Source organism: Mytilus trossulus, chromosome 7 (genome assembly GCF_036588685.1).
Source record: "Mytilus trossulus isolate FHL-02 chromosome 7, PNRI_Mtr1.1.1.hap1, whole genome shotgun sequence".
NCBI lineage: Eukaryota > Metazoa > Mollusca > Bivalvia > Mytilida > Mytilidae > Mytilus > Mytilus trossulus.
In genome coordinates this window covers 43,523,438-43,548,755 of record NC_086379.1, presented here as the reverse complement: position 1 = coordinate 43,548,755, position 25,318 = coordinate 43,523,438, and the positions used below count along the sequence as shown (strand labels likewise).

The window sequence follows — 25,318 nt, the reverse complement described above, 5'->3', positions numbered from 1 at the left end:
TAGCACATGAAGGTATAATTTTTATTACATATTTGATTTTATCAGGCAAACAATAGGCTATATGGAAATTTTCATCAAACTGTAAATACGGGATCAAAACTGTATCTTATGCCCTTAAGTTTTTAGTTTTCTATGTTGTGTTGTTTGTACTATTTTTTTTCAGTTTGTCTTTTTCTTTTTTTTTTTTGCCATTGCGTTGTCAATTCATTTTTGATCTATGCGTTAAAATGACCTTTGGTATCTTTTCCAACTTTTGGCTAGCAAAGATGAGGAAACCAATGTAAAATGCAGGCATAATGTTTAAATTAAATAATCTGCATCTTTATGTATACCAGCATATAATTATCAACCAATAACTTGTGACTCTGAAGATCTACAAATAGAAAAAGAGATTATATTTAAGAATGTCAATTTGAGTTAATACTACCGTTTATTACGGTGCGGACGAACATTCATTATTTCTATTTTATATCAAACATCAGCTAAACTGTATGTTTACAAGTCAAATGTATTCCACGTTTGTTGGACAAAACTTTAGGGCATTCACGATAAGTATGTGTATTTGTCTTAAAGTAAAAACAAGGTTTTTGTACATATAAGAAATGTTTCGTATCCCGAAAACTGTGTCAGACTTCTTTGTCATGAGATGATTATAATTGAGTGCGCTGTCTATGAAATTAATGCAAATTTAATTGCAAATGCTGTACGCAGATTGAAATTATCTGAACAGTTGCAATCATAAACTGTAAAGTTGGCAATTTTAGACATTGACCTTTTTTTGTCATAATTATAAATATTTAGTCTTTTGCCAAACATAAGTTTTAAATAATTTTACTTTCTGATAATTTTATATCATAAACTGATAATATAAATTTTTAATGATGGTATATTGTGTGATGTATAAATATATAGGTAGATAAAAAGTACATGTACATTTGTACAAGGATAGATAATATTAATAAAGATAGATATTAATAATTTATAATGGAAGTTTATTTTTCTAATTTGCTTTTCCCCAACAAATGAGACTGTAAAAATCGGGGCCTCCATAGTTGCTCCCCTGGTCAACTTAGGCTTGATGTAACAGGTGATATTAAAAAAAAATGTTTTTTTTTAAATAATCTTACTCGTTGTTTGTCTCACAAATAAACTGCCGTCTTGCAAGACAGTCCTCATCTGCCCAGTATCCATGGTAACCAGCCCATAATGCTACACAATTTCCTGAAGTATGTGCATTGGGTTCTCCCGGTTGAAAATGATTAACTTTTATCGGTATTTGTCCGGTTGAGTATACCCATCTGTCTTCATCAATTATATCTGATATGCCAATCCAAAAATTTCCTCCTGCATAGTTAGAACAATAGTTAAAGATTTTTTAGAAAGGGTTAAAAATCTAATGACTAGGTCTAGTAAATATTTATCATTCATGGACGTATGATGAGGTCAATTTGTTATATATGGACCTGTTAAGATTATATTGACAGAGGACAGGAAGAAAATGGCGTTCATGTTCTCTCTGTTTATTTTTAAATTGAATTTCGCAAGAATTTTATTATGCAATTGAACATATCAATAGTCTCTGAACAACTTCATGGCTTGTTTTATTTTAATTTCTTTTATTCTCAGAGTCTGCTTTTAGAATTATAATTTGATATCATCTTCTTAAAACAAATTGTTTTCGAATCGACTACTGAGGCGCTTCCTCCATGTTTGTTATGTGTGGCGTCATGACGTCATGAAATTTAATTAAGCAAGATTTTTTTATATATTGACCGTCAATAAACATATCAATAGTCACAGAGCGTCAATATACATAGAAATAGAAACAAGGCTTTGAATACATGAATTAACATTTGAAACACGTAATTATAATATCCAATAAAACAGGATGCTACACCACATGTTAGTAAAATGCGTTTTGTTTTAAATACTTTTTTAAATTTTTTTGGTCTTTTGGAAAATGTTGTTTGTGCTGTATTTAGAGCCTTCTACAAAGAAATTTGTTTTATATGCACACGTATATCATAGGTTTTAACGTAGTTTTCAATTTAGACCTTTTTATATAAATATATATATATATATATATATACTGAGTGCCAATGAAAACGCAACACTTTTGTTTTTCAAAAAAATCTTATAATTTTTTCTTATATTTATATTAGAATTTTGTAAAGTTGGTTTTTAATGACTTTTGAGACAATTGACGACAACTTTACGGTTTAGTGATTTTTGGAACAAACGCGAAGTAAGGGTTATTTTGCATGCACATAAGCCAAGTTCACCGCTTTTCAACAAACGCACCACTTTCACGATGTTGTCATTTAAAGCTTGACTAATTTCATGAATTTTCCCGTCCTTATTGTTAGGAAACTGCAATAAACATCTGAGTAAATGCCAGGACTTTCTGACAACCAGCGACATGCAGTTTTGGGCATGATCCAATGAAGCCTTTCACAGCATACAATTACGAGAAGACTGAAGTTGTAGCCTCTATAATAACCCAAATCATCCACAAATTCAACCAAAATGGATCATCTAATGATAAGCCACATCCAGGGGTACAAAATGTAAAAAAACGCTCAGCCAGACGATACATTTGGTCTTGAACCAATTCAATATTGACCATGATGGCTGTCAAAAGGTCACGAGATATCAATGGTGGTCACCGTAGATCCTTTGGGGCAATTTAAGTAAAGCACCATTAGCGCAGAAATTGTTAAAGAGCACCAAAGTCTTTCCTAAGTGATATCTAAACGGCCGTCAGGCGTAAACATCAAATTCTGTAGACCAAAAAATATTCATTATGTACCAAAAACCATCAGTGTTGGAAACATAGACATTTGGCACCCATCTTGGCCAAAAGTAATGTGTTTCGCCCGATTATGGTCCGATCGATCAAAGATTGGACATTGTATACACGATGAAAGCCAACACAATAGCATAACGTCAGTTTGAGTTTGCTTTGCGGGACAAGTGGAATAACATTCCTTGAGATCACATTAAACGTCCGGGATGATCAATTCCACGGCGCTGTCGAGATTGCGCTGCACAACGGGGTTGCAACATGTTTTGTTAGGACTGTGAGTTGGTGATTCTACATTGGACGTTTCGTTTACCTATAGCGTCTGAAAGATGACAATGATACATTTTTGTTTGATATCGATCTATTGTTAGAATTGTTATTTTTCAAGGACAATTTATTTTTAAAGATTATCATTTCTAATATACATTTTATTTTTGAAAAACCAAGTGTTGCGTTTTCATTGGCACTCAGTATATATATGTGTGTATGGAAGGATCTGTTGTCAAGTTGACTTTTGTTTTTGCGTACTTAAATAATTATTTCTGTGACTGCATCTTACGATCTTTTACCACAGATAATTTAGCTAATCTGCAATCAATTCCATTATCATGCCTAGTATGTTATGAACTGTGTGACAACTATAGATTCTACTGACGGAACATGTAACTTTTTTCTCAATATCCGAATTGTTTGAATCCAAGTGAGGAAAGAAGAAAAATGTATTTCCGAAAATTTGCATGTTTTACATTGTTGTGCTTATTTTTAGAGAAATGATAAATAAACTTGTTCACAACAATATTTGACATTTCTGTAGTTTGGAACCAACTTTTTGGTTTATACCTTTATTAGGTACATAACAATTTTATTATAAGTGTACACATTGTTGGAAAAAAGATTGAGGTGAAATGTTTGTAAACATAGAAAATGAATTGAAAAAAATAGTTGACAGCTTTGGCTGATGATGTTGTAAAATGATATCGAAATGCAAAACATCGGCAATAATGCTAAATATTGCCATATACGAGTAAGTAACACTGTGTAAGCAAAAATTTTAATCTCCATTTTATTGGTAGTTGTGTAATGTGCACTTTTGATGTGACATTTATGAACGATTAAATTTTTTAGTTATATATTTAGAATAAATAAACAGCTGAATCAATAAACATGAGTATGTGTAAATCTGTTTTTTCCAAAATATAACAAAAGTTCAAAATAAACCGATAGCAATGATGAAATTGAATGGATTGTCTTTAATTGAATAGCATCGTTTTACAATGGGAACCATAAAATTACTTAGTGATTTAAATTATCTTTTATTTTGTTCGAATTCAAATGTTTTAAAACTGCATAAACAAAATATTTATTATCATACATGTATTTTTTGGTTTAAATTCTGAATCACCACGAAATTAAATTTTCAAATTCTTTTCATCAGAAATTGATTTAAAAAAGTGCATTTTACATGGCATTTATTCTAACATAATGTGGGTAATAAGATAATATAAGGCGTCATAGATTAACATGTAATATATATTCAAGCTTCTTGCCTATACTATAATCTAATATAATTACATTTTCTGTATGTTTCATTGTGATGCATTATTTTGATTGAACAGCAATATCGATTTATTCCGAAATCAACCTTCATTTCAAAATTAAATGTTACATTCCTGATGACACGAGCTACCACAATAAAGTGTACAGACAAATAAAAGAAAACCTTGATAGAAATTGTAAGAAATAGATCCTAGCAAACAATTGTCATTTTAAGTATTGAATGCTTCTAATGCTAGTATTAATTGTTAACAGTTGCAAAACCGTTGATCGTGCACAAATATTTTGAATGATTCATACAAAATGTACTTTGGTCAACGCTTTTAAAACATCCCAATAAATTTACAAAAAAGAAGCATTAAATTCTTTATTTTAAGTCCCTTTCAAACATATATTGTACAGGCGTACATTGAAGATGGTATGCATTATTTATTCATTGCAATCGTAGGACATACATACCAACATGCTGACTATGACTGATCAAATAATGAGATTCCGATGAAGTCATCGGCTCAGCTAGCTTTGAATCAAACACACGACAAACGGACTGAAAAAAATAATGCATAAACTAATTGCAGAATGATCCGGGTCTCCGATCAAGTGAAATTTGTATTTAAGAAAGCTTATATACCCTGTTTAACCATCATAACATGTGTAGAACTAACGAGTGACACACTAGCACCTGATAATGTTTAAATCTAGTTTTGAAGCTTTGATTTCAGGCAGTAGTATTGTATTTTCAATAAAATTAAGGACTTTTATTCCGGAAGATGTTTATTTTTATGTCATTCAATTTGTGAGAAATGTGATAAATTTGAATGTTTAGAGCTAAATTACAAGAGGGATCGTTGTCTCTTTTCATATAATAGATATAGGAAGATATGGTATCATATTTATTTGGGTTCTACTCTCCTGTTATATATTGCAATATAATAAGTCTTAGAGAAGGCGTCTCGTTTCTTTTTTTCTTGTGTTTTTTCTTGTTTCATATGTTGTGAACTGAATTTTCAACATTTTTGTTTATTTCATTTCAAACAGGCTGAGACTTTCCTCGAAGTTCAGTATTTTTGTGATTTTACTTTTCTCTAGTCTCTTCTGTAAATAACAGAGTGACAGCACATGATATATTTAGTAAAATTGTTTACAATGATATGTTCGACATTTGGGCAGTGATTACTTCTATAGATATATTAAACATGTAACAAACTTCATGCATATACAAATCACTTTCCAATATTGAACGGAGAACCTATTCGCCGTTTCAGAAAATAATTCATATACTGTGTAATATTTTCAAAAGTGTGCACCAAAACGTCGTGATTTGTTAACAATGTCATAAACAATGGAAATTCAACCAATGACGTGACTTTATTTTTATTTTGGGGTACAAACAATGAAATTACCCAAGATTCTTTAGATTCTGAAAAGGCGAATTGGCGATGGATTTTACTTGAAACCGAAACAAAACCATTTAGAAATAAGATAAATTTCCAGGAAAGAATAATACCATTAATGCCGTGCTCTTTAAAAAATGTATCGCTTTTAAATATTGTGACAACTATCTTCCTAAACGTTGATGTATTAGAACATTGTAGAATGACTTGATTCAGTTAATTCTTTATGCAAATGTCTGAATAGAATACAAACATCTTCTTATTTTTATTCAATTGTGTATAACTATTGGCTTAGTTCATCTCTATGAGCTTTATAGGATCGTTACATTATTCTTAGAACAACATTGTATAAATAACGCCACGGGTACACGTAATTGTAAATTTGTCCCATTTGAGTCATTCGTATGATGTGTTTGAGCTGTGAGTTTGATTTTGCCATTAGATAAAAGGCACTCCTTTATGTATTTTTCCTACTTTACTTTTTGGTCGATTTGAAGTTTGTCAGCTCGCCTTTTTTTCTTTTTATCATGGTGTTGTCTTTTTCTATTAGACAGATGGTTTTAAACGGCCCCTTTCTCCATCAAACATGGAAAACTGGTAATTTTTGTCAGATTGTGGTATTTTGAACAACGGTAGTGGATGTCATGTTTGACAAAGTCCACGTATATTAATAATACACTTGATTGTAGTTAAATAATTGAAATTCACAATTTCATTTGCATTAAATACAAATCTTATTTGGTTGTAAGAGACAACCAATTGAGTCACAAATATTTAATATGGTTTGCATTCAGTTTGACAATTTCACTTAAATTACTGAAGAAGTTGGGGTTTTTTTCTCAAAAAATTGTTAATCACGTTTCCATTTTTTTGTGTAACATGTGATTTATTCAAAAAAATTAAAAGTTATATTGCAGATTTTTCGTTACATAAGATTACATTCATCCTTGACTCTTCATCTCGATTTGCACCGGTCTATATCCCAGAAATTCAGCAAAGACGATAAGATTCGAAAGCAATAATAATAAGTCAAATGTTACATAGGTGCTGTAATAACGAAATTATGTGTTTTATATCACTCCACTTTACAAATATACTTTTTTAAAGTCTGTTTTAAAAAACGTTTTGGAATTTTAAACAGACAAAAAAACTGGGACTAAAGAAAGTTAGTCAGAACAGCATGTATACTTACCATTGCATCCGTCCATGACTCGACTTGGTGACTGAAGAAGTAACACTTACTTCCATATTGTGTCCATCCATTTTTACAGCCTAAAGAGGAGTTATAATTCACAAAGTAAAAGTTTTAAATTTTCAAAATATTGCTTATAAAACTTCAATGACCAAATGATACTAATCACCAAGTACGGGCAACAGATAGTAAAACAACCATTAGTCTTTGGCTTTCCTACATTTTGGTGTCATGTTTTCCTGTTGATGCGTATTAAAGAGTACAATCCATGCTATGAACAGTGACATTTGCATTAATGGGTCTTATTAACTTTTCTTCTACATCGTAGTATACACTCTGTTATATTTATAATGGATGTGTTACAATTAATGGATCATATAATCATATATAATAATAATAAAAATTAATCATTCGTTTGATATTTTTGATCTTTTGATTTTGCCATTTGATTAGGGACTTTCCGTTTTTAATTTCCTCGGTGTTCAGTATTTTTGTGGTTTTACTGTTTTCATATAGGTGTAATACATCCATTGATTTTCCCCTATTATTCTTTGTTAAATTTGCACTTTTCAAAAAAATGTGCACAATTTATCTTTGTTTCCACTAAAGAAATACTTGGAATGAGTAAAGTTTTATCCTGTCCAGTACTATAAAAATAAAATTCACATAACATTGCATTGCATATAAGAAAATAACCATCTTTCTCCCCTCATTTTATCTGTGTACAAGGTTTAGTCACCATGTAACCTCAAGATTACAAAATTATCTATAGAAATCCCAAATAAAAAAAAGGTGTTTTGAAATACCCAAGACATATGTTTATGACACAGAAATGTTGGGTTTTTTTCTGCGATAAAATGTAGGATTAATTATCTAAAACTGTCAAATTCAAGGGAGTGTTTTTTTTCGACTTACTTTCGTATACAACCGGATGTGACGTACCAGGATTTGGTGGTATTACACATATAGAAAGCTCTGAATGGCATCCACTACAATTTTTTACTTATTTTAATCCATAAACCCGTGTCTTTCTGTTTTGCACAGATGTGTGTAACCTATTAATCCATAAACCCGTGTCCCATGTATGTAACCTATTATGTATCTAGCAAAAAAACACACGTGGAATACTTTTTTTCCATTTGCTAATATGTCGTTTTTATTTCTTCATTTTTTTTTAAATATATATCATTGCTCATTTGCTGAAGCTAAATTGAATAGTAACTTACAACTTATAGACAAAACACAAAACAGAAACACCACGAAATCAATAACCTGTATTCCCATTTGTATGAAAACTGATACTAGTTAGAAATATTTAACAGTCTACAGATTCGTGTTCATATAACCAAGATGTCAAAGTTTATCAACTATCTTTTGTTATGAAAAACGTGTTTCAATTTCAAAATTTCACATTCGGTCAATTTTAAGGGTTAGACATGTGACAAGATCAATGATTTACGAATATGTGATATCCTTGAGTAATATAAGAGCCAATAACCAGTCTACTATCAAAGTAATTGAAAGAACATGACGAAAGTGGAGCCAGGTCTGCTACAATGTATAAGCTTCATATTGAAGAGTATATAACGAAGCACAGACAAGTACAATTAATCATATACAAACATCACTGAGTTATGTTTACATGTGTTGTCAAAAGATTTTTTTAAAGATAAATTGTTTAATACTAGTAGCAGTTGCGGTTCTGTAACCATTTACAATAATTGTCGATGAAGTTTTCAACACAAAGTTAAACAAAGTTAAACTGGGCATCTGAGACCCCCCTCAATTTGTTGTTGCCCTTGGGGTGCTCAATTTGAATATTCCGTTCGTCTCTCCTGTAATTCTTTAATGTATTATACTCTTCATTTGAATACAAAATTATCAGTAATAATTGTCTTTTTTCAACTTGTGTATCATAACAAGAAATTTTGGAAACACAAAAGGCATTCGTTAATCGTACAAACTATAAAACATGTGGTATATTCATTACTGATACCTGTTTGAAAGAAAATTCACCCCAAATGTAACAATGCAACCAAAAGATGAAGTAATGGAATTCTGGATTGATTACTTTATTAAAAGTACGTGTTGCTGACTGATACATGTCCATCAAAACCAAAACTGCCCAAAAAAGACTTATGAGTAAGAACTGCCGAAATCAATCAATTATTCGTCTTGATGGTCTTCATCACGACTTCGAAACAATACGTCTATGTCTGAACTCGCAAGCGATATATGGTTGGCAGTCTTAGACATTAAGATAAAAGAAAAGTCGTATAATTAGCAGTTAAAGGTAAATTTAAGTTTTCCTAGCGACTCGTAGCGGAGCAAGGTAATTGGATATTTGCAACAGTAAAAACAGTTAATTCCATTCTTATGCAGCATATTAAAAGAAACAGGAAAAATGGCCAATAGAAATGTTAATGTATTGTGGGTGATAAACAATAGCAGTCGGGAGTTTTAATCTTTGAGTGAAAAGTTCTGTAACATTTTGAATTTAAGGATGTTTTCCCTCATGCATATCTATGATTCCTTTTACGCAATTTGATTTCGCAACTTTTTGTCCTTATTTGTTTCATTAATTCTTGAGCGTGTGTATTATGATTTGGACGTTCAAATATGTTATCTCGATCATCCCTGATGAGATTTGAATTGTCGAAATGCAAAGCTGCTTCATTAAATTGATACCGTTAATGTTATCGTCTAGAATTTAATCAAATTTGATGCAATAGGTTTAGTGAACGGAAAAGAATTACAAAAAAAATAAAATCACAAAAAAATTGAACTTCGAGGATAATTTAAAACTCCAAGTCCCTTATCAAAGGCCAAAACCAAAAGCTTAAACACATCAAACGAATGAGTAACAACTGTCATATTCCTGACTTTGTAAGGCATTCTCTTATGTGTCGTCTTATCTTTTAAGTAACCGGGTATAGCTTTATTGTACAGACTCTTAGAAAGAAAACGTGCTTCTAGTGAGCACCCATTACCTTATTAACCATTCATTCTATTAAGAAACATATTGTTTGTCATCTCCGGTGTATTTGTCACGGCTTTGAATATGGTGTGATTATCAGTGTTTGGACATCTTGAAATAGCGGATTTTTTTTAACTAAAAGTAAGATAGGAAATGGATATAAAACCATTAAATAATGTGAAAGTACAAAATAAGGTATGTTTAATCAGATAACTGCTTTTTCGTAAAAACAGTGTTCAACCAACCATCTGTGACTGTGTCGACCTGTCAAAATAAAAATAATCTGCATTTAGGTATGCAAATTTATTTGATAACTAGGTGAGTGGTATTATGCAGCAATGTTGTCAGTGGGAACACATTAAATTGGTGTGTTTGATTTCAAAAACAAATCTATATATACTATGCGGTGTTTATTTTGTTCATTGTAACTCGCCGTACGGTGACATATAGTTGTTAATTTTGTGTCATTTGGTCTAGTGTGGAGAGTTGTCTCATTGGCATTTCATACCACATCTTCTTTTCTACATAGAGTTGAAAATATGATTATATGAATACAATTAAGTACGGAAATGCAGTTATTAGTAATAAGTTATGTGTCGCATTAAATAAATTTATTTGTTATATGTATTTCAGAAAAGACAACCCATTTGTGTTTCTATAACAGTACGGTATTTAAAAAACATAAATGATTTTTTTATTGACTTTGCTTATCTTCAATCAGAAGATAGTTACCAAAAAAGGCCCAATCATAGCTAGAATAAAAAGATAACAGTGTACACAATACCGAAAACAAACGATTGAGCAACACAAACTCCACAAACAAAGTGGTGAATTGCAAGTGCTACTCAACAGATCCTGCTCCATTTATGACACTAGTCGTTTTACTTTGACATAAAGCTAGTCTCATATGAATAAAGATACAAATATTTAGCATTTGCTTTTAAAAAATTTCAAGGGAAATACTTTTTGAAACGGGTTGACAATTTTGGATATTCACCATTTCTACGGGTCATTCATTGTATATCAGTAAGTCTCCAACTAAAAGTAGAATGGAGTCTCAATCTATTTTTCTGTGTGAAAAGAAAAACCTCCATGCTTTTTGTTATACTTCTTTTTTTTAAATCATTGCAATGAAGATCCTTACTCAGCATCTGTCTCACAAATAAAAGGATAATTGGTAAGACAGTTCAAATCATTCCAATATCCATGGTAAGAACTGTCCAATGCCACACAGTTTTGGGAAGTATGTCCATTTGGTTGTCCTGATTGAAAATGATTAACTGTAATTGGTTTTTGACCGGTTGTGTATATCCATCTGTCTTCAACGATTACGTCTGATATGCCAATCCAAAATTGTCCTCCTGCAAAGATATATTTTGATATTCTCTGAAAATACATTTAACCAATTTCAATTGGTTCCTCCAATTTATATGAATCAATAAACAGGCAGATATATGAGCCTCCTTCCTAAAAAAAAACACTTCGTTTGAGAAAACTGGTTGGCATAATGGGACTTTTTTTATTGGAACTGTTGCTCTTTACAAAGTATAAATCAAAGAAATAAACCAATGGACTTAAAGTACTGGGCTTTACACGGCATAGTGTTTTCTTTTATCTATAGAGTTGAATTTTCCTTCATTAAAAAGTTTGTTTCATTAAAAAAAGACTGTGACCAATAACAAAATAGCTCAATATCTTTCTATCAGAAATTAAAACACACAGGGAATAGTATCAGGTGACAAAGTATAATATATAATGTACTAGTATATATTAAAAGAGTATGAAGAAAGTGCCTAGAAAATCAAAATACCTGTAGAACGGATTGTATGTGTCCTCCCCAATCGTGGATGAAACCTGTATTTTTTCATTTAAGTTCTATAACATCACCGCCTACCAATAGGCAGACGCCTTGACCCCTGTATATTTACTTTAATATTTTTTGTAAGTTCATTCAGACATATTTTGAAAACCCATTGGTGGCCTTTTTCAGTTTTAAGAACCAGCTGAAGCCCGCCTCCGGGTGCAGGAATTACTCGCTGTGTTGAAGACCCTTGGTGAGCTGTTTTCTTCCCATCTGTCGGGTTATTGTCTCTTTGACACATTCCTCATTTCCATTCTTGTGGCCAGCTGAAGTCCACTTCCATTTGCAAGATTTTCTCGCTGTTTTGAAGACCAATTGGTGGCATTCTGCTGTTTTCTGTTCATTGGTTGGATTGTTAACGTTTTGACACATTCCCCATTTTATATATCGTGCAGGCATTCATTGAAGATTGAATACATTATATGTTGAGGAAATCTTAAATAATACATACCAACATGCTGACTATGACCTATCAAAAAATGTGATTCCTCTGCAGTCAATGGCTCGGCTAATTTTGAATCAAACACACGACAAAAGGACTGAAATAATCAATAACTGTAGAAAGCAAATACATGTACTACTTGAAGCATATTCCTTAGCCCAAGAACAATTCTTGTTGAATTTGAAGAAGCTATATGACGAAATCTTTCTGTTCAATTTTCTGTTTGATTTTTGTTTTCTGTTATGATTTCAGACAGAAATATTGTCTAACAATATAAAAAAAAGACCACCTTTATTACAATGAAGGATACAAGGTATACTCATTTCAAGGCTATATTCACGACAAAAAAAAACAACTTTTTTGTCATACTTTCACTAAAGACAAAGCAGACTATCTTTGTTTCAAACTGACCATGTTGTCAATTTTGTAAATTGGGGAATAAAGAAATTTCGTCAGAACAGTAATACTTACGATTGCATCAGTCCATGATTCAGCTTGTCGACTGAAGAAGTAACACTTATTTTCAAATTGTATCCATCCATTTTTACAGCCTTAAAGAAAAGTACTCATGAAAACACATAGGTCTAATATCTTAATTAGTTCTTACTATGCACAGCACGACAGGTTAAACATTTGTTGTTGGGGACCTGAGATAATGTTTTTTTGTAGGTTTCGTGTAGCTCATTCTTTCGTTTTTCTATGAGGTGCATTTGTCTTTTGAAAGAAAAAAATCGTTTTTCTGTCATGCTGTATTGCATTGTTCACAATAACCTCTTTTTTATTGTACGTTTGCTCATGTTTGTATTCTTCTAAAATAGATTTAAAGGGGGTTTAATATATTTTGCTTCACCACTCATGTTTGTGCGTATCCATTGCCATGAACTGTAATGATGGTTATCTTATGTCATATCTTAATTTGGTTTTTCATTTGTTTTTTGAAAGAGAAATAGAGCGCAAAACGTTAATGATTTCTAATTATGTTTTTTTTTAATTTTTTAGATTCAGAATAATTTATAGCTTTTCATATTGCATTAACACTTATCTTCTGTTGATTTGTTTATTTTCATGGGTAAAAACTTTCATGGATTGAGCAAAACTTGCTTGTTCGTGGATATGTAAGTTCGTGGTTTTGTGTAGGTCTGTATACAATCTGATGGACAATGTGTAATTCGTTGAACATTTGAATTCGTGTGTCATCTGTTCCAACGAAAACCAAGAAAATTGGTATCTAACGAATAATAATGAATCCACAATATTGAATAAGACTTTAGAAGTCTTGTGTTTGAATTTGTCATATGATTGTTTTTGGCATATAACATATACAGATGTATACTTCACATTTGCTTTTTTTCAAAGTATATAAACTTTATCAAGAAACAACATATTTGTTTATGTTTTGTTATTTAAGAAACAATAATGTTCAGACAATTTTCTAAATGCCAAATTTACGACCATACTATACTTTAAGGAAAATAATAAAAAGAAAATAAATAAGACACGTGGAATACTTTTTTTGAGCTTTCATTTAAATCCAATTTACCGGTTTTGTTTATGCAATGATTATTTTAATAAAATGGGTGGCATCACTCATTTACTTTAACTCAATCACATAGTAACTTACAACTCATGGACGAAGCACAACACAGAAACACCACGAAATCAAAAACACGTACTGCCATTTGCATTAAAACTGATAAGATACCGGTACTATTAGAAAAGACGTGTACGTCGTCTTTAATGTAGGTCGTCAGATTTATGTTCATATTATCAACATGTCAGAGTTCATGATCATCAATTGTGTGCTATATTCAACTTCAGAAATGTGGTAACGTTTTACGTATGTACAATATTAAGATTTCTTTGAAACACAATCGGCTAATGAGAAAATATTTTAAACAATTTTGATTTGTTAAAATAAGTTTAACAATGTGTTATTCTGTGCAAAAGCACTAACGATCAAAACGATATATACATATATGTCTTTGATTTATGTACAAATAATGCGAAAAATAAAAAATTCTAGGTTACAAACAGTATGAATGGTTGGACAAATGATATAAGTACAATCATATTCAAACAATGTTCAATACATGGTACTAATTATATACCCACTATATCTGATATGTGTACACCAACGTGACAAATACCCTACATACAAACATTTTGAAGGTAAATAAGTTACAATCATGAACAAATAACTCTCAACGGGAATATATTAAAGTCAAACAACTTTTCCAGAGACTAATTCGCAGGGGTATCTGACATTATCATGTATAAAACAATTTCTTTCAGTATGAAAAGTTATAGATGTCGGAATCATGTGAAAGGGATATTAATTGTGAATAGATATAAGACGGGCACTTGATTTATGAAAAAGCATTCCATTACTACTAGTAATATGTTTCATTTGACATCCGTCCCACAAATAAATCACTTTCGAGTTATGTCCTTCTCTAGAAAAGTTCGTTAATTGTGTGCGCCTTTGTGACGTCATTTGCCAGGTATGGGGAATCGCCTTTTTTCTGGTCTTTAAACGACCATCAAGCGTCTTTGTGTTCGTCATTATGCAGGACAAACTAGAAATATATATATAGCTTGCTGTTCGGTGTGACCCAATGCTCTGTATTAAAGACCGTACTTTTACCTATAATTGATTTATATTTTTAAATTGTGACTTGGATGGAGAGTTGTCTCATTGGCACTCATATCACATATTCTTATATCTATATATGAGAATGAAATATGAGACCTCCAACAGAATTCAAACCGAGTAAGACAGCTTCATATTAACAGGACAAGAATCTCCTGCTATAAGAAATCAAATAGATGATTGACATGGATATCCAAATTCTTATTTTACATTCATAAAAAAAACGAATACAGATATACGGTATTTCAATATTACAGGAAACTGTTCATTGTCGATGTTGAAATAAAATCAATCCATTCAAAATTAACAAAAAATCAGCAGAAAAATAACAATATCTGCGGTCAACTTTTGAAGTTTGTGTCGACATAATGTGCGTCTCCCTGTATTGAAATCATCACATGTCTTGTAAATTCTCTCAGTCAAATAAGGACACAATATTGTGTATTAACTGATCAAGCGACTACTGTAAACCAACTTATTTTCGCGGATACTTTATTTCGCGCTTAGTTCTTCCTAATCCATTTCGCGGCGATTTCATTTCGCGATTCCAAAATTGTTTCAATAAAGGTAAGATAAGGAAAAACCGAAGTGTTACATATTCGCGGCGATTTATATTCTTGTTATTTTTTTCTCGCGATAGTCGCGAAAATTAGTTGGTTGTACAAAAAACACTGTAAATTAAGAAAGTGAAGTCGAGTATTCAGATACTGACATTTGTTCTGTACGTGTAGCTGCAATAAGCGATATGTATGATTCGAACATTCATCTAAAGCAAACATAATGTTATTTAGAAAATTGGTAGTATTAAAGCTTATTGTTATAGCTTGAATAAATAATATAGTATTAATAACACCTGCACGCAATGTAGATATACGATATGTGTCTCTTATCGTTGAGAAAATATATCTCTGTGTATTTGTTTTCTGTTTAATTTTTGTCTTTTTGTATTTGTACTTTGTAAATGTCAGCTAGTACTTTCTTGTATTGGAATTTTCACCAATAAAATTATTCGATTTGATTTGATTTCAGTTAGGCTTGACCAAAAAAGGTGAGAGCACATTAGAATCAAAGTTTGTGATCTTAATGCACATTTGAAATGTAAGTGGTTGAATATGTTGGAATAGATCTCTTTTTAAGAAGAATCGTTTGATAGTCATCGTTAGTAAATAGTAAAAAAAAAATACATAAGGACACTGTTTTTACGGTCTTCTTTCACTGTAGCAGTCTGAAGTTTGAATCTTTTAGGGTAAAGGTCTGTAATATTGTGAATTTAGGGGGTTTTGTTCCTTATAGATATCTATGATTCCTTAGTCTTATTTGAATTTACGTTTCGTCCATTTTTGTTTTATAAGCTCTTGAACGTGGGTATTAGGTTATGGACGTTCAAATATATTAATATCGGTCATCACTTAAGAGACACTTATCGAAATACACATCTGCTACATTAAATTGATACCGATAATTTAAGCGTCTGACCTTTAAAAAACATTGGATGTAATTGGTTAATTGTAAGAAAAAGAATTACCCAAAAAAATCACAAAAAAACTTAACTCCGAGGAAATGACGAATGTTTCTTAGCTAAAAGTAAGATAGGAAATGGAGATATAGAAAACCATTAAATAATGTAGAAGTACAGAGATAGTTTTAATTAGATAACTGCTTTTTCGTATTACAGCAATGTTCAACCAACAATCTCTGACTGTGAAGACCTATAAAGAGAAAACAATCTTCATTAAGGTACGCTAATTTGATGTGTGCACTAGATTAGTCGTTTACTGCAGCGGTATTGTCAGAGAGGTACATTAAAGTTGTCTGTTTGATATCAAAATCAAATATATACATAGAGTTTAAAAACAAAAAGTATGTTTTTAAAATTTGGTTCGGAAATGCATATGTTATGTGTCGCATTTTATTATATGTTTGATGTTTTATATAGAACCTTACTCAGCATCTGTCTCGCAAATAAACGGATATCTGGTAAGACAACTCTCATCTGCCCAGTGTCCATGAAAAGAACTGTACAATGCCACACAGTTTTGGGAAGTATGTCCATTAGGTTGTCCTGGTTGGAAATTATTAACTGTAATCGGTTTTTGATCGGTTGTGTATATCCATCTGTCTTCGATGATTACGTCCGATATGCCAATCCAAAAAGTTCCTCCTGCAAAAATATATTTTTATACTTCCTTAAAATATATACTGTTTAACAAACTTTGGTTGGTTATTCAAACACCAATATATAAACAGGGTTACTTGTCTAATCTGAGTATTCAAACGCAAGCCAATAGACATGCGCATGAATAAGTCTCTTTCCTAAAATAACAGAAACTCATTGTTAGAATAAAATGGTTGGCATTATAGGATTTTTTTTATTTTGAAATTATGTTTCTCTTGAAAATAAAACATTAGGGAAATGAAATAACGGACTTAAAGTACCAGGCTTAGACAGCACAGTAGCGGTTGTTTTTTTATCCATAATCTAATTTGTAAATTCATTCAGAAAAATATATCGTGCAGGCATTCATGGAAGATTTGAAACTTTATTTGTTGAGGAAATCATTTAAAAAAAAAAATACATACCAACATGCTGACTGTGACTTATCAAATAATGTGATTCCTCTGAGGTCAAAGGCTCGGCTAATTTCGAATCAAAAACACGACATAAGGACTGAAATAATCAATATAATTTTTCTTTCAAATATGCACATACAACTTGCAGTGTATTCCTTGTTTCAAGAGAAGTTTCTTTGTTAAATATTTGGTTTTTTTTTGTTCTGGTTGAGATTGTGATACGTTGAAAATTGCTGTATCCCTATGTTTACTATGTTGTGTTTAGTGTACTATTATTTATCTGTTTGTCTTATTCTTTTTAGTCTAATCGTTGTCAGTTTATTTTCGGTCTATGATTAGATCAAAGAAGACGTTGTATGAGTGCCAATGAGATAACTCTACATCCAAGTCACAATTTATAAAAGTAAACCCTTATAGGTAAAAGTACAGTCTTCAACACGGAGCCTCGGCTCACCCCCAACAGCAAGCTATAAAGGGCTCCACAAGTTACTAGTGTAAAGTCGTCAAACCAACTGTATAATCTATAGAAAAAAGAAAAAAAACCGAGAAACACCTATGAACCACATCAACAAAGGACAACTACTAAACATCAGATTCCTTATTAAGAATAGGTGCAAACAATTATAGCTTGTATTAAAATTTTAAATGGTACCAAACACTCACCCTTAACTGAACTTGACAATAATGTAACATCACAATATAGAAGGACACACTATAGAGTATCAATTGAAATGACTTAACTCAATCAAAAAACATATAAACACAAATGAACTTACACTGAACGAAAAAATTGTTCTCTAATGTTTGTGCTATTTTCACATTTCCTGACCGGTGTGAGAAAAATATTTCTCCTCACTAGTGAAAAATCTGTTCTCGGCAAATGATTAGTCGAAATTTGATTATGACGTCAAAATGTTTTGTTTTCTTCTCAATTTTCCTATTGTGACGTCATGAAAAAAGGCGACCTTGCCTGATGACGTCGCATATAAAGAGAACAATTTTCTGAAAATCTTTGAAAAAGAACGATAAAAAGCATTAGAGAAACAGATTCCGACACTATAACTCGTGTATTACGATATTTCTCCACTCTCGACAGTTAAATTTTATTATTTAAAGGGCTCGGCAAGCCTCGCGTTTTAAATAATAAAATTTAACTGTCTCAAGTGGAGAAATATCGTAATACACTTGTTGCAGTGTAAGAATCTATATATCTATAATACAATGATCATACAGAATGAATAAAATAAGGGACGAATGATTAAAGTAACAGTATTATATCGCTGTGAAATCAGAAAAAAATAAATCAGAAAAACAAATAATTAACTTAAACAAAAACCCACCATTTGCAATGATATAATACACAGATAAATGAAAATAATGTTGTTGTTAGGTATTTATGTTCAGTTCAAATGGAGAAAGGAAATATTTTTACAAAATAAATAATTTTAATGTTCATGGTACGAACACTTATAGTTATACCAAACACTTATCAAAGCTGGTGTATAGACCGGATATAACCCTGAATTGGTAAACATTAAAAATAACAAAAACACATCAACAGGTCAAATAAACAAGTAATAACGATTTGAGATTACTTGCTGTTACTGGCAGCTAGTTAAATGCCCAAAAGAATCAATGAGTAACAAATCATGCATTAGAGAATAAAATCAACTAAAACATGAGTTTCAACTTTGAATGTCATTCTGGTATCTTTTGTCCGTCTTTTAGTGATATTCTTTATCTAATGTTGTTAGGTTTTTTTTATTTCCAAATTAAAAGAAATCTGGTTATAGCGGTTCTACTTACAATTGCATCAATCCATGATTCAACTTGTTTACTAAAGAAGTAACACTTATTTCCAAATTGTGTCCATCCGTCTTTACAGCCTGAATAAAAGTTAAAAAGTAATACGTAGGCTACACTTGGACTGTATATGCTTACCTTTCTTAGGGATTTGAAACATCAACCTGTTTTGGTGGGATTTGTGTGGCTCATTATTGCATCTCGTTGTGTCAAGGGATATTTTCTGTACTCTGCCGATGATAACCGTATGTTATATTTTATTTGATTTTTGAGATTTTTCTATTTAAGGATTTGTTTTGATGTTTAGATAATTTGTCATTGTGCTCAGATTGTTGACGATTTTTGTTTCATGTATTCAAACTTTTCATAATGTTTACCACAACAATAATATTCATTTCCTAACAGAAAAGCTGACAAATTGACTGGTGATATTAACCTTGGGGAAGCGACCTCCAACAGCATTGGCCAACAGTGGTTGTAAATTAACTCGTTATAGATATCAAGATTAACATTTTGCACGCCAACTGGGTTGGATGTAAGGTTAAAAGGAGCAAAAAAGTGGTGCGATGATAATGAGCACTGAGTACTAAAAATTTTGAAAGGTTTTGCCAAATACAATTTAGCTAATCTATTCCTTGAGATAGAAAATCCTTAATATTTTATATATAATTGATTTAGTTTTCATAACAATTATTTCATAATGTTGATCATATCAATGATAAGTCATGTCAACATAGAAGTGGGCTAGCGAAACTCTGAGAGAAGAAACCTCCACAAGCAGTGGCATCGACTCCGGGGTTGTAAATAATCTCATCATAGATACCAGCATTCAAAAAGATACGTCCGACGTCTGTGTCATCTGCAAAACACTCATAAGTGACGCCCTTATTCAAAAAGTACAGGAGGTTTTTAATACTGACTTAAATAGCAAATAGTTATCAAAGGTACCAGGATTATAAATTTCAGTATGCCAGACGCGCGTTTCGTCTACATAAGACTCATCAGTGACGCTCATATCAAAATATTTATAAAGCCAAACAAGTAAAAGTTGAAGAGCATTGAGGATCCAAAATTCCAAAAAATTGAGCCAAATACGGCTAAGGTAATCTATGCCTGATACAAGAAAATCCTTAGTTTTTCGAAAAATTCAAAGTTTTGAAAACAGGAAATTTATAAAAATGACCACATTATTGATATTCATGTCAACACCGAAGTGTTGACTACTGGGCTGGTGATACCCTCGGGGACGAAACGTCCACCAGCAGTGGCATACAGTTTATGTAACCTGTTAATTAAGGTAGAAATTTCATATCATTTCAAAAAATCAAAACTTTGTTAACAGTTAAGACCATATCAATTCATGTCAACATAGAAGTGCTGACTATAGGGCTGCTGATGCCATTAGGAAGGAACCCTGTGACAGCAGTGGCATCGACCCAGTGGTTAAAACATTCATCATGTATATATATACTAGTCAACAAAAGAAACGATACAAGACTTTTTTTTCAAATTAAAGATAAAGTTTTCCGTTTATAGGACCAATATTGAAGGTAGTAATACTTTATCATTATGGAAATATAAATCCGTTCAAAAGAATTTTTTTTTAACTTTCGTGACGTTTTTTGACTAATGATGCCCACCTCTCATTTAAAGGTAAAGATAATGTTTGCCATCAATTTGTTTTTAAAAATCATACAGTCTCTTCGTTTATTTGTTAAGCAAAGTTCGGCCCCACGAGAAATCGTTAAAATGTATACAATATCAACTGATTTACCATAGACAGTATGAGTAAAGTGATATTCAAAAAGCGGTCACAATCTTAAAACTAACCCGAAAGGTTCCAAATTTACTGTGTGTTGTTTTCATATCTAAAACATTGATTTGAGACAAAAATAAAAAATAAAATTGCATTTTTTTAGATTTCAAAATCACAACACTTTTTTCCCCAAAAATTTGTAAAAAAAACAATATTTTAACCCATTAGTTACAACATAAAACACAACTTGATTAGCATATTGAATATTTTTAAACAAATTTGAAATTTTATTTAGTACTTAGAAAATTATGTGTCGATTTTCTATTCAACTTTCCGCAAAACTAATTTGAACCTAATAATCGTTGACACGGAATTTAGATACTTTCCGACAAGTTTTCATTTTCATTATCACATGTGCATACAGTGCAATGAAAGCTTTTCAAAATAGTGTATCTCATTTTGTTTTCTATTTAATACTTTTATTTCAAAGTCGTGTATCCTTTCTTTTGTCGACTAGTATATCAAGATTAATGTTATATACGATAGTTGTGTGTTCCGACTTTATAAAACTAATCAGTTATTCTCGAATAAAAAAGGATAAAAGTACGACGTTGAAGAGCATTAAGGACCCAAAACACTTAGCATTTCAACATCTGAGTTTAAGAAAAGTAAAGAAACTTACAAATTATAGACGAAACACAACAAATAATCACCACACAATCAATGACTTTCATTTTCATTTGGGTGAAAACTGATAAGATATTAGTTTGCTAGAGACGTCTACTAGGTCACAAAAATAAGTTTACAAATTTCTGACCATATTATCAAGATGTCAATGTTTATCATTTACATATGCTGCGCTACTTTTAAATTTACGAGTTAGTTATAAAAAAAGAAAAATCACAAAAATACTAAATTCCGAGCAAAATTCAAAACGGAAAGTCCCTAACCAAATGGCAAAAAATCATATTAAATGAATGGACAACAGCTGTCTTATTCCTGACTTGTTACAGGAATTTTCAAATGTAATAAATGGTGGATTGAACATGGTATTATAGCGTAAACCTCTCACTTGTATGACAGTCGCATCACATTCCATTATATTTATAATGATGCGTATTATATCAACTTGTACTAGTATATGGTACAAGTATTAAGATTTTTGTACGATGTCAATTTCAAAGTGATATACTGATAAAATGTCAATCTCTGATAATGTGTACAATCAATCCATCAAAACCCCAAAAGATGTGATCGTTAACCACTGCTCTTACACATGTATTTGGTAGATGCCGATCGACGTCACATTATAAAATTAGTGTCCAATATTCTCAACATCGACGTTACCCAAAATTTTTCGTTCAATGTGATGTCATGATTTACAAAAACGTCCGATCGATTATAGTCTCCTAAATTCAATGTTCAATGTTCTTCATTTGATAATATTCATATAAGTAAGAAAGTAAGTAAGTAAATTATTTATAAGTGACCGTTTTGTTTCTGTATAAAACTAGCTACGAGATATGAAAAGTCAAATAATGATTTTGTTTGGTGCAATCATTATTAAAATTATGATTAAGGTCTTTCCCCTACGTGAGGAAAGACCTTGTTGTTTTTCTAATGTTGGTTTTTTTTTTTACTTTCAGCATTTTTTGGGAACGCCCTTTTACTGCTTCAATTAGAGTTATCAATATCAAATTTGAACCATCGATAGACCTCATCATGAAGTTTTACTTTTGTAGGATTTCATCGTCCAATTTAGAAGTTATCTCCCTTTTAGTGATTTTTTTTCAACATTCGCCCCCTCCCCTTCATTGTTTTTTAAGATATCATGACTTTATTTGGACAACATGTAGATCTCATTATGATGTATTTACATATGAGGCTGCATAGGATTTCATCTTCCCCTATGAGAGTTATATCTCCTTGAAGCAATTTCTTTCCTTTGCATTTTTCTAAAAAAATAAAGTATTAAAGATAGAATCGATTTGAAAACGGCAACATGTACAAGAACAGATGGCAATGTTAATGAACATATACAATCATTATGTTATTGACCTTTATAAGGAGTTATTACCCTTGAAAAATTGTAGACAATTTGTTTTAAATTATATTTCAAGAACAGGAAGTCGTAGAGACTTGGGACCTACACCAGTAATCTTAGGTTAACTTGACTTTCAATTCAATTTGCATTTTTCTAAAAAAAAAAAAGTATTCAAGATAGAATCGATTTGAAAATGGCAACATGTACAAGAACAGATGGCAATGTAAATGAACATATACAATAATTATGTTATTGACCTTAATAAGGAGTTATTTTCCTTGAAAAATTGTAGACATTTTTTTTTAAATTGTATTTCAAGAACTGGAAGTCGTAGAGACTATGGACCTACATCAGTAATCTTAGGTTCACGTGACTTTCAATTTGCACCTAAGGTCAAAGGTCACCAAGCGCTTCAATTTCAAGCTTGTATTTCAAGAGTTTGCTGCATAAATACTGCGTATGAAATGTTCCTCTTGACTAGCTCTACATTTTATTAGTAAGCCCAAAATTGGCCGACCGTCTGTTCAAAAGTAACGTAAACATAACTTTTAAAAACATAGTAACGTGTATATGCTTTATAAGGTAACAGATATCAACCTACTATAAACTGTAAAGATGATCAGTAATTCAAAACCTTCAATCTGAGGTCGATGTCGGGTCATGATGAAATTCAACCTGGACCTTCAAAGTGTACTATGACCTTGACATTGTGATATTTGAAAGGTCAAGTGGTCCTGGGTTGAATTGTGGTAGTCCAATGTCTCTATGACTTCCAGTTCTTAAGTTTGGTATTGCATCATATGTTTGATGATTCGTTGTGACCTTCATGAACTTATGGAATTGTCTCTTTTTCTACAATGTTGTTTTTAACTGCAGATCATTTATCATTTAACATATGTGAGATATCTATTGGTGTTTAAGAGATAAAGCAGTTTGAAATTTTGCCAGCGGAGGCATTAATTTCTGAATCAAAAACAGCTTACCACCTGAAATTTTCAGAAATTGAAGTATTTAACATGGCTATATGTTTGACGAATAATCAAAACTTTCAGAGAAAAGCTAAAAAAAAAAGTCAATTTGTAACTTTCATTTTTTACATTGACATTGTAAGTTTCATAAGTTCTATTTGTATAATTGATATTGCATCATGTTTGGCACCTTGCCAAATGCGGTCATAATGTATAAAAATTATCAAATTGAACTTCAAGCTCTTCTCAAAAATGAAAATTTTTCAAACCCCTTTCTCATCCCAGTGGGAAGTGTGGGGTCATTCAGTGCAAAAAAATAAACTTCTCAGATGGTTGGGTTGTCGCATATCAAATGAAAGTCCATAAAGCGTGCAGTTCAAATATCAAATTGTCATTGAGTGCAAACATAAACTTTCTTTGAAGATAAGGTTGTTGCATATCAAATGAAAGGAGTATAACGTGTACATTTCAAATATCAAATTCATGTCCTCCAAAAAATAGTAAGATGGGGTTATTAAGTGCAAACTCAAACTTTCTAGAACATAGCGTTGTCGCATATCATATGAAAGATCATCAAGTTTACATTACAAATATCGTACTTACGATCTCAAAAAAGTTAGGTGGATGGGGTCATAAAGTGTAAAAAGTGAATACATTCAGAAGGTGACAGGTGGTAACAAGTACATTACGAAAACATCACTTTCACAGGAAAGACCTAATAATTCACAATTAGCAGCTAATTTAGTTCATGTTTGTCAAAAAAAGCAAAGCAACCCTGATGAATTATTCTCTTGCAAGTGAACCATTAAACCTCATTGAATCCGTATTCATTTGACCTTTAATTAAACCCGCTATCTAAAGATTGGGTACGGATGCAAGTCGAGTTCAATCGTTAAAAGGAAACGGATCCAACATTAAAAGTGAAAAATCGTGAAACATTTGCTTGACTCATTCAATCCACAAAAATCATAAGTGTACAGGTACATGTAAACACGAAAAATAAGTTAAACCTACAACATGAAACCAAACAAACCAAGAAACACCAAACTGCACTAGGTCACTATATATTTACATGTATTTTACAGCTCATCTCGATAGTAAATTAGATGGCATCTAGACTTAAATACATATGAAAATCTTATATATATATATTATCGAGCACATGCATTATTGCCTGTTTATTTCAGACTTATTGTGGTGCCTCGGTGGCCGAGTAGTCTAAGTAGTACTCGACTCCAATCTTAATTGACTGAGTTGTCAGTTTTCCTATTGAATTTCTGTGGTTTTCCCCGGGCACTCCGGC

The 25,318-nt window shown here is 31.5% G+C and overlaps 3 protein-coding genes across 3 annotated transcripts; all 3 read right to left on the bottom strand.

Annotated features, from left to right (window-relative positions):
* Positions 1-249: 249 nt before the first annotated feature.
* LOC134727053 (lithostathine-1-beta-like) lies at positions 250-8,273 on the bottom strand. The gene is made up of 5 exons (XM_063591439.1): positions 8,170-8,273; positions 6,944-7,023; positions 4,817-4,904; positions 1,128-1,344; positions 250-373 (listed from the first exon to the last, which is right to left on the bottom strand). The coding sequence occupies exons 1-5, from the start codon at positions 8,225-8,227 to the stop codon at positions 346-348; spliced, it is 471 nt and encodes a 156-aa protein (XP_063447509.1). The 5' UTR covers positions 8,228-8,273; the 3' UTR covers positions 250-345.
* Positions 8,274-11,060: 2,787 nt separating this feature from the next.
* Positions 11,061-13,902, bottom strand: LOC134726426 (perlucin-like). Its single transcript, XM_063590828.1, has 4 exons — positions 13,845-13,902; positions 12,695-12,774; positions 12,233-12,320; positions 11,061-11,281 (listed from the first exon to the last, which is right to left on the bottom strand). The coding sequence occupies exons 1-4, from the start codon at positions 13,900-13,902 to the stop codon at positions 11,061-11,063; spliced, it is 447 nt and encodes a 148-aa protein (XP_063446898.1).
* Positions 13,903-16,813: 2,911 nt separating this feature from the next.
* LOC134726424 (perlucin-like protein) lies at positions 16,814-19,709 on the bottom strand. Its single transcript, XM_063590827.1, has 4 exons — positions 19,625-19,709; positions 19,251-19,330; positions 17,454-17,541; positions 16,814-17,034 (listed from the first exon to the last, which is right to left on the bottom strand). The coding sequence occupies exons 1-4, from the start codon at positions 19,707-19,709 to the stop codon at positions 16,814-16,816; spliced, it is 474 nt and encodes a 157-aa protein (XP_063446897.1).
* Positions 19,710-25,318: the final 5,609 nt, after the last annotated feature.